At 44.9% G+C, this 10,984-nt stretch overlaps 1 protein-coding gene across 1 annotated transcript in view; it reads right to left on the bottom strand.

Annotated features, from left to right (window-relative positions):
- Window positions 1-9,282, bottom strand: part of LHFPL6 (LHFPL tetraspan subfamily member 6) — a 144,012-nt gene extending 134,730 nt beyond the window's left edge. Inside the window, exon 1 of the mRNA XM_026859571.1 lies at window positions 8,723-9,282. Within this exon, the coding sequence (XP_026715372.1) occupies window positions 8,723-9,107 (385 nt within the window). The 5' untranslated portion in view covers window positions 9,108-9,282. The remainder of the gene's footprint in view (window positions 1-8,722) is intronic.
- Between the last annotated feature and the right edge of the window lie 1,702 nt (window positions 9,283-10,984).

Below are 10,984 nucleotides of genomic sequence, written 5' to 3' on the forward strand. Positions count from 1 at the left end.
AGAGGAGAGGAGAGGAGAGGAGAGGAGAGGAGAGGAGAGGAGAGGAGAGGAGGAGAAAAGGAAAATGCAGGTTGAATACTGTGAAAAAATTCCAAGTGGAATGCCTAGTAAGTGGAGTTTCCTGAGAGAAATGAGAAAAAAATGCACATTGCATAGACATTTAACACCAGACTGGACAAAATCCTGGAAAATACACCACTGGGAACAATCCTCTCTTGTCTGTAGGGCATATGACCTCATTCACACTGGAAAATATTGAAACGTTTTGATGCCTAAATGAAGTTCCCAGTGATATTCAAGTATCTCATGGAGCTCAGGAAGCAGAACAAAGACAGATCTTTCAATGCAGAAACAAAATTGCTAACTCCAATGCAGATTCTGCACTAATCAACACACATGCAGAGGATCTGAAGTGAAGTAACTCTGAATTTACTTTTCTACAGCAGCAAAATAGATTATTTGCTCCCCTGCCTCACATTTTCTGAAGTTTCATTAGGTTATGCAAGCAAAGCCTTTTGAAATGAAAAGCATCACAGAAATGCTGAGCATCATTGTTCCTTTCTAATCAAAAAGGGGGGGAAAAAGCAAGAAGTCTGAACTTCATTCTACAGATAAATAAAACAGCACTCCAGGACTTCTTTAGATCAAAAATTCTGTTCTTAATGCAAAATTCTGCTTAAACCCAACACAGCTGCAGCAATATTCAAAACATCACTTTTATATTCAACATCAGTAGGAAAACAAAGAGAAGTAGAGATTCTTCCCAATATTTTAGCAGCATCTTTTATTTTTTCTAATACATCAGCACTTCCATTTTACATGTGCTTCCAAAGCACCTAAAATGTAACTTGCAGAATTTGCACCAGGCTGAAACTCTGCATGTTTTTTTTTTCCCCCTGTATTTAGCCAAAATTTATATTTGGATTAAATATAATTAAAAAAAAAAAAAAAAAAAAAAAAAAAAAAATCAAAGAACAATTCAGTATAGACAAGGTGGGTATAGGTCTTCAAGCACTGGGGTAGCTCTTCAAGAAGAAACTTGGCATTTGAACCACACCCATTATGGCTAATGTCACAATCAGATAATCTCTAGGATAGAAATACTTATGCCATTTGTACTACATTTCCCTGACTTCAAAGGACACACAAAACCTCACAGCCTGTAAAGGCCCTTCTGCTTTTTTAGTAAGATTTTGAAACACCGAGTCAAGATATCTGAAGTGACTGGGGAAAGAAAGAAAAAAATAAAGACAGCTAAGTACAAAAGCTACTCTCCACATCATTTGTCTTTTTCAAGTTGCATCTCCACTATTCCAACAGCAGTACAACTCCCTGCTTGGTCTGTGCTCCTTGTAACCTTGCTGGCAGGGATGGTCTCCTCAGAGCTACCGATTCTGCACTCTATGACCAGTAATGTTTCTTACTGATTCTTCCTTGCTAACCCACCTCGTTAAAATGGTTGGTGTTAGCTTAAATAGCAGTTCTTTGCTAACTCAGGTTTCCTTCAGCAGGACTCCTTAGGGAACAATCACAAAAAAAGCTGTGCTGTTAGATCTGTCAGGGCAGCAGCCTTCAGCAAGCCTGAGGTGGGAACTTCTGTGAGCAAGGTGAAGGCAACCATGGGAAACGGGATCCTCTCTTAAGAATATACAGAATCTAAGTCTGGACCTTCACCTATTTCAGATCAGTACCTGCTAACTTTAATTCTACTCCAGTCAGATTTGGTGGCCCATGCACAGAGGAAAGATTCAAGCAATACAGGTTACATCTGATTAAGAGTAGGAATGTCATGATGTCATTTACAAACTGAGAGCAACAAAGGACATATATTGTATTGGCTCGGCTTCAGTCCTGAATTTGTCTTATATTTAACTCCTGTCTGAATACAGCAGGCTAATCTTCAATAAAACATGCTAAAAAATCCGTTAAAATAACATGACTGCCTAAATTCTCTTGTTCTGAACATCTTCCCAAACAATACCACTTCCCTGCCTTACTCATCTGGACTCCAAACCTAAATCCAAGAATCTGACTCTGTGCTGTACTGAAGTATGTGAAGGTACCTTGTAGTGCTGGGAAGCAGGTACTGAACATAGGCACTAGCAGTCACAGGATGCAGTTCAGCAAGTCAAAGTCAAGATGAAAAGGGATGAAGCTTCAAAACTATACATTGCACTTAATCTTTGATGGATGCCTACAGAAAACTGGAGAGATAACTGGTGTGAAACATAGCAGCTATGAATCAGCTTCTATACAGGTTGTTCTGGTAAAGAAACCACAACATAGATGGCAAAGAAACCACAACACAGCACAGCTTAAACAGATTAAAAGTAACATAACAATTGAATCTTATAAAAAATAATAAATAATAATGTAATGATCCTCAAGAGAACGTAATTTTGCAATGATACATTCTTGATGCTACATTTTTAATATTTGCATTAATGATCTGGAAGAAAAGCAGTCAGGGTAATTCACCACGGGAACAACTTACAAAGATCCTGCTTTTCTAAAAGTTAATTAAATTCGGACTAGAAGGGTTTTTGTCTCAGAGATATACTTTTGCTCAAACCAAAAACCAAATTAAAGAAGGCTGTCCTATGACCTAAGTTACAGCTGACCTCGGACTAAATAGTCAGTGTTCCCTCCTGACCTTATTATTGCTGAATCTATGAACCTATGACATGACATGCAACCACTCACTAGTAACATTTAAGCGTGCTGTGTTTGCTCTTCTTCTCTTACCTCCTTGTAAAGCATCTGTTCCTTTCATATGCCCCTCTTGCAGCATCTTTATATGTGCAATGTATACACTGGATTACGACCTAGCCTGCAGCTTGTCTTTGTCTAGGATGAGGATTGTCCTGTTACATGTCTATGTGAGCATAGCAAAATCACTGAAGCTTTGCATTTGACAAGAGAAAAGAGAGAGGAAGATGTGGCAAAACAGCCTTGAGTAGCTAACTTGCAGGTGAATAAGAATTGCTTGGTGTTGGACGGAAGCAGATGCCCCTCCCCAGCCTCTCCCCAAAAGTTATCCTTTTGAAAAATATTTTTAGGTTGAAGAGGATGCAAGAACTAAAAGGCCCTTTTTCCATGGTTTTATACCTGGGATTTTTTCAGGTACAAATTTCAGGAGGACTTGGGAAGAATACATGTAAATGGGGGAAATGGATGAGATAGGCTTGGGAGCACTGCAAAAAGAGTCTGGGGTAACTGTTTCATTCCTGAAAGTCTCTTGACCATCTCAGATCTTCCCTGTCCCCAGCAAGGCTCTTCTCAAGTTACATTTTCTCCCTACAGGCAGAAAATGATCCTGACTTTAGTCTTCCAGCCACAAAGTAAAGATTCTCACTTCATCTGTCAGACAAAATAGTGGTTACTGGTCACTGCCTGCAGTTCTTTTCCTCCAGCTCCACACAAATCGTTCCCAGGAGTTTCTAGTTCCAATACTCAACTGGAATTACTCTCACCAAAGCCCCTAATGACTTTTTCTTAGACTATCTCAGAACCAAGACTGCCTTCATTCTCCTTGACCCACAGGTTGTCATTGACTGCCCATCACATTTCTTGAAACATGACTTAGGTTCAGTGGCTCCATCTCTCCCAAGAGCCTACTCTTACTTCTTTAACTGTTTCCCCAAGCACTTCCTTCAAGGGAGAGCTTCTTTACATGTCCCATAGTGCTATTATCTCGTGCTCTTCCTTTCTCTGTCCTCTACATTTTAGACCTCAATCGTCTCACCTGCAAAGTCAGATTCAGCCATTAATATGCTAACAACCTGCAGATCACCTTTGCATTTGTCTCTTTAAAATCTCCAGCTCAGAATCTCAAAAGCTTTCTCTAAGATTCACCACAGACAACACAGAGCCATCACCCCACACTCAATGTTCTCCTCATCTTGATGGAGCAATCCTGCCATCTGCACCCAGCAAACACTTGTTCTGAGCACCCTACGGGTGGTGGAAACTATTATGGCCACTATTGGCATAAGACACTTGGAGAAGGATTCTGCAGTGATTTCACGTGGTGCTGACAGCTTTCCAGAAGGCCATATTTTTTTTCCTGAGATGAAATCAGCTGTTAAGATCTGTATTCCCTTTTTGTCAAATAGCCAAATGCTTCTTTCATCACCCCTTACTTGAAGAGCTCTCCAAATTTTCTAACCAGCAATTCAAGGACCATAGTTTCAGGTGTTTCAGCACTCCCATGAGACACAAAGGAAACAAGATAGAGAAATTAGAAGAGGAAAAGAAGGTGCTGCTTAAAACTTTGCTCATTTACCAAAGGGAGTAGCAAAACTTGGGCTTTACTTGAGTACAATCAATAAGTGGTCAGTACTAAAGATGACAGTGCAAACCACATGGCCACCCTGTAATCATGGAGAGGGCTCACTTCTCACATGCCACTCAGAACCAGGGCCAAAGTGTGAGGTTCGGAGAGATGTCTGTCAGCAGGACATGCTCTGTTCTCTTGGATTCATACCCCTCTGAGCTTGGCTTAGCTGTCCTACAGAGCCAAAGGGAGTTGTGAGCTAGTGCACATTTCATCTATAATTCCTGTGCGCTGACCATTTTAATGAAAAGCTTCACCTTGCCAGCATAACGCTCTTTAAATTGACCATCCTTGCAATACTTGTGTCTTTTGATCCACTGCCTCTCATAAAACTGGCTAACCTTTAAGTTCATTATGCTCTTAAAATTATTGCCATGTTCTTAAAATCATTGCTCTGCATTCAGAGAGTGAAACTATTCACCAAATTAGTATTTCATATCTCAGCTACCTACGTGCAAATTTCTAGTCTCCCCATTTAAGTGGAATTGACTTGCCACAGCACAATGAAAAGAAGATCAATAATTAGAGACTCCAATTTACCATAGATTTGTTAAACTTCACTTCCTGCTGTCATGCTCTCTATAGTTATGGTCAAAGCTACATCCTTGCAATCTGTTCTAGCTACATTATATATGCCTCAGTCTTTCAACATTCAAAGGAAACCAGCTGGAAACACTGCACTTACTGTTATCAGTGGAGACTGTATCCATCTACATAACTGTGCCCTCAAGAGGTTACACACAGCGAAACTTTCACCTCAGTTGTCAGTTCTTCGAAGTAATCCAACAGAAATGTCCATGAAACATGTTCCGAGACACTGCAGCGGCAGTTTGCCAGCCATGAACTGCAGACCACTGACAGCCACTGCAGAAATGGCTGGCCTTGGGGTGTTGGATACTTCTTGTCACTCACTACCAAATTGCCTTAAAAAAACTAAAAATAGCATTGTTTTTCACATAAGCAATTGCTGTAATGGCTACAGAGCTGCCACGTGATTATGCATGGGAAAGGAAGTGGTTCCCATAAATGCAAATGGGAGGAAATGTCAATGATGCAGTCTTCCTACTAGGAACGGAAACGCACATGTATCATCCCAGAGTCATCCTAAAATATACATATGCTCTGTAGCCAGGACCATCTGAAATAGCAAATATAGACTAAGATCGTAACATCAGCCAATATCTAAAGACCCCTTCTGACTCTATGTGGTTCTGCAATTTCTTGTAGGATCTGCCATGCAATTTTTATGAGAAGAGTAGATTTATGGTATAAGCAGTCATGAATAATTCACCCACATCAGTTGCCACATACAACTTGGGGAAATCCCCGCTGTAAAACCTTGGCACTGTTTAGCTAGTGCAAGCTGCACTACTTTTATACAGGTGTTATTCCACTGACCTACTTGGAATTACTCCTCCTTCGTGCTGCTAGAAGAAGAGGATCAGGCTATTTGCTTGCCACCTCTGGTAAGCAAACCTCTCTGCCACCTCTTCACAGAAGTTAAAATGCTTCCATGTTGCACTGTTTTAGCAATCTTTGTGCTTTGGCTCACCACAGCTTCGGGGCTTGTACACCTCATCCACTCCTGGGCCTCCCATTAATACTCCGATGTTAATTGGCTTACTTCCTCATCGAATCCATTTAAATCCATTTAAATAATGTTGAGAAAATTACTTGGATCCTAGACTGATGGAACACCACTAAAGCCATAAACTATCTACACTTCAACAGAAACACAGTTTATTCCAATACTCATCCTCTGCCACTGGAGCAGAAGCCACAGCAGGGTGTTGGAGCAGGTGACCCAGACAAAAAGAAACAGAAAGTGAAACCGTCTAGTCATCTCCTTGCCCTAACACAAATTAATAACAACACTCAGTGGACTGCTTACTTCCCCAGGCTCTTTCTTCATATAAAGATAGGAGGGGCTTCTTTTCCCCAATCAAAATCAAAATATTTCTGAGAGTTTTATTGGGTTAGATCTCCAAGGGGAGGCCAATTAAAATGGCAATCACTGTACTGCCACTGAGCCATATTCAAAGCACCTTCAACTGCAGTAGAGGGAACAAAGAGCTGGCATTCTCAGTTAGTAAATAAAGTGAACAGCTCGTGGCTATCTTGACATAAACCAACCTAATAATTATAGTGCCTAAGTTAGACATCTGAATAAATGTAGTCATGTCATTTAAACAATGAAGCTATACTGATTTATAGCAACTAAGGATCTGATTAAGGATGTAAAGATCTGATCTTTACCCTAATATGTCCCTTCAATTCACGCAAATTATTGGCTTTCACCACCTGGCTCTCCCTCCTGTCCCCACAGCTGGGTTTTAAGCAGGTTAAGAAATGACAGGTTCTTACTTTGTTCATTTCTTAACACACTTCCAGCAGTGCTGAGTGAAATGAGAGACAACCATAAAAGCCAGTAGAGGGGAAAATTAGACATGCTGTGTAACTAATTTCTGAACTGTAAGCGAAGTTGTTGGCAATTTTCATTTCATATCACAAGTCCACATTTCTTCAAATTGTCATCTATCGAGGACAAGTCCTACCTGTGCACGCCCTTCCAGGAGGGATGGGATGCTTGCCTGGTCAGCTGGGACAAGTTCCAGGAGTGGCCATGATGTGGTCTAAAGCCACCTCCTTGCACAGGAGCCAACATCCCACCTCAGAGAAGGGTGCACACCTTCAGCCCACACAAGTGCCATGGGGGAGCAGGGTTCCTCCCACGTCCTCCAGCTGTCCTCCAGCTGGCCACCCACTGCTGGAGCTGTCGTGGTCACTTGGGTGGCTGTAAGCAGACACCAGCACGGCCAGCCCTGCTCCATGGGCAGGAGGGGGAGCACAGCGTGAGAAAGGGGCCAAACACAAATTAAAACCAGACAAGCCAAGCCAGCAGTTGGGAGGAGGGGGGTGGTTAAAGCACAAACCTGTGATGGCTCTAAGTGAAAATAGCCAGACCAAGGGGGCTTGCAGAATGTCACTGAAACAAAAATCCTCTCCATCCCCTGGCTGCCCAGCTGGAATTGTATGATGGAGCAGGCTTCAAGAAGCCACAGCTCCCAGCAGAGTTAACTCTCCAGCAGCTGCTGCACTTTCAAATTGTCAGCCAGATTAAACACAGGAATAGCTGTGAGTCGCAAAGCTGAGAGAAAGGCAAAGTGACGGGGTTGGCTTGCTCTAAAGCGCAGAAACTACTCAAAAGTTTGGAGGCAGGGCTCCTTGCGGCTGGGAGGGAGCTACACTGGCATCACCTGGCTGGAGGCTTGGCACAGGGCCTTTTCCTTGCCTTGGCTGTCCACCCCAAGCTGGACAGAAGCAGAGTTTTTGTCTTGTGCTCCCTTAGGGCTGCAGACTTGGGATGTATCTGAACTGCCCTTGAAGGGCAATTTTCTGTTTGGAAGGGAACGAGGTGGGGGTCCCGCTGCAGCCTGCTGCTCTGGGCATGAGTGGGTGCCTGGCTGGAACCAGATGCTACAGGGCACCCAAAACACTGATACCTGTGCCAGCACCGAAAGCTTGGGGAAAACGTCCCCTGACGGAGTGGAACACTTGCACCAGGCAAAAGTGAATGCCACTGAGCCACGTGTCAGTGATGACAAGAGAGTGATGATTTACTGGGAAAACTGCCCTATAAAAAACACACTTAAGGTTCCTGTTTATTGTCTCATACCCTTCAAATACTCCACAGTTACAAATACTCCATACAATTACAAGCTAAAAAAAGGAGGGGAGGCAATTCTCCCACACGCTGTCTAGCCCATGGACTCAACAAACCTGTAGCACCATCAGCAAGCAGCGTGGGTCAGACAGCCTGGCGGGGCTCCTCCTGCAAGATGGTGGGCCACCTCCACCAAGGATAAACAATACCCACTTCAAATCTGGACCACAGACTTGTTGCCAGATTCATGCAGCTGCAGGGAGCAGAGGTGGAGGGAACTGTGCCAATGATGGGGGTAGGAAGGAGAAAGAAGAGAAGTTGTTCCCACGTAACACAGTCTCTCTTCTGCAAAACTGTGATGCTCCATAGGTCTCTGCAGCCTCCACGCTTCTCCAGGTATCTCCACCCCAGCTGTGCTCTGCTGGAAGCCACAGCTCACCAAACCACTTCGAAGATGCTGGACCACAGAAATTGACTTGTGATGCAACTCTCAAAGGTTGCACAATGACCGAAAAGGGACTTAAGCACAAGAGAGTGACCACAGGCAGCTGCATCTTTGAGTCACTGAGGCATTCAGACAACCAACTTAACCGTTGAGGGAACCAAGTGGTCTCCCCTGCTAGCAGAAAGTTTAACTCACCTCCTCCTCATCTCAAAGCACCAGGAGAGTCTCAACACATGTAAACCGATAGTCCCGATCCCCTCCCCGCACAAGCACTTACCCCCCAGGAACTGGATGCCTCCTGCCACCCTGCCCACGGTCCTGGAGATGAGCTCGGACACGCAGCAGCCCATGAGCGCCGTCAGGGCCACCAAGAGGAGCAGCCCACAGCCCAGGCCTGTCACCACGGTGCAGATCCTCCACTCAGCACTTGGGATGGCCTGGAAGGAGGCATAGCGGCCACACTGCTCCACCATCACGGTTGTCTGGCGACTTTCATCCCGCACTGGGTAGGAACACCTCCGGAAAGTGCCAAAGGAAACTGACTTCTCCAGCTGAGACCCCAAGAGCCAGTAGGGCATGAAGAAGCCCACGCAGGAGGCAGCGGCACAGAGGAAGGAGAGGAAGGCCCAGACAATGCCGGCACAGGTAAGGCTGGAGGCCATCTTTGTCTCTGCTCCAAGACCTCTCGTGATGGGGAGACAGAAAAGCAGCTGCGTATTTTAGAAGAGGTTTATGAATAATCTGGAGTCTCTCAGCCTTGACAAATCCTCACACTGGGAGAAGCTCGGATCCTAACAGCCGATGGGATGTTTCCTCCCATCATGAAGTCAAAGGTCCCTAATCAAATAACAACACACAAAAAAAGGAGAAAAATACAAGTTCAGTAATACTGATGTTAGAAAAAAATGTTTATGTGCCAGAGTGTTTTTCCTTCCTACAGGACTTCTGATTAAGACATCTCACTTTTCTGTCCCATCTTTGCAAGCAGCCGCCAGAATCACTGTCAGCGATACCGGCTGCTGGGGGCAGTGGCGGTAGGCAGCCCCGCCGGCACAGGCTGCTGTGCGCGTCCAGAGACGCTCTGCAGCCACCTTCAGGGACTCCCCTTGTGCTTGCCTACTCCCTTTTCTCCACCGTAAGTCTTGATCTTTCCCATACCAATACAGAAAAAAAGCAAGGTCTCATTTATCCTTAGGTAGTCGGGCCTTCCTCCTGCGGCGCCTGGGGAATGTACTTCACATTATACATGGCCTTGCAGCTTCAGCGCAAAGCTGCTTTGCAGTGCCCAAGGCTTTTCAAGATCAGACCCTTGTGGCAGAGGTAAACCTCATTAACACACCCCCAGAGAGAAGTGTTACGAGGTGACATTTTTTCCAGCACTCCCTTAAGTTATCGGCATCCCTGTACAAAAGGAGACTTTTATCACTTGATGTCCAGAAGTGCCAAGAACCCCAGCTCCAGGTGGGCTCCCAGCAAGTGAAGATATTGCCACATCTTTTGGATTCACTCCCATGCCACCACAAGCAGCACATGATTAAAACACACAGGTCTCTCTTAACATTCCTGCTTACACTCAGCCTAGCCCCTTCTCTTCTTTGCCTCTTCCCACCTCAAGCCCTATCCCCTCTGCATCCTTCTCAGACAGCTCGCAGCCTCCTAAGCTCACAGTGACCAAGTGTGTCTGACTGTCATAGAAACCTACACACTGCTTCCCAGAGGTTGGGGGTGTATTTCTTGTTAAATCCATGCTGGATCATTACTCCAACTGCATTTGTAAATTTATGATCATTTCTCAGAGTTGCTGTCAAATTAATTCTGATAGCTATTTACAGGGCTTTCTTTTCTAAGCATGATTGGATGCCAATCAGTGAACTCAATTCATGTACAGGCAATAAAATTAATACTACTTCAGCACAAGGAGGGAATATATAGAAAGAGTCTGTAAGTGACACTAAGCATGTGCACCACACAAAAGTTTTGTTTACTTTTAAAACACTAAGAAGTCTCTTCTACAATGTTAAAAAAAAAAAGGCCTGTGCTGCTACTTAAGAAGTATAGTTATCTACTCGTAACCTATATACAGAAATGCCTTTCAACCTGCAAGACACCAAACCACTGGGAATAAAAACTTGGGAGAGGGGCATAGGGTGCCTCCATCCCTCCAGTGGCACCTTCTGGAGAAGAATCTGCCTGTGTCTTGGCGTGGCACCAAACGTCTAAGGCAAAGTGGGTCACGGCACTTGGGGATCATCATTCCCTGAATCGGGGGAGGAGGTACGGCTGGAAATAGGGGACAACATGGAGGCTTCCAGGGGTAGGACCCTGCAAACCCGCCGGCTCCGGCGGGGCAGCACCTTCGCCTCCCCGAAGGCTCACAGCCGGAGAGCTCTCCGGAGAGGCGGACTTGTCCCTCCGGCCCCGAAACTCCGCTCCTCCACTTCGGGGATGGGAGGGGTCGGCGGAGAGATCCGGCTCCCCCCGAGGGAAGGCGGCGTCCGGGAACCAAAACTCGCCGGGGTGATGCGCTGGGAAGGGCTGC

Source organism: Athene cunicularia (assembly GCF_003259725.1).
Source record: "Athene cunicularia isolate RWA chromosome 1 unlocalized genomic scaffold, athCun1 chr1_part1, whole genome shotgun sequence".
Classification (NCBI taxonomy): Eukaryota; Metazoa; Chordata; class Aves; order Strigiformes; family Strigidae; genus Athene; species Athene cunicularia.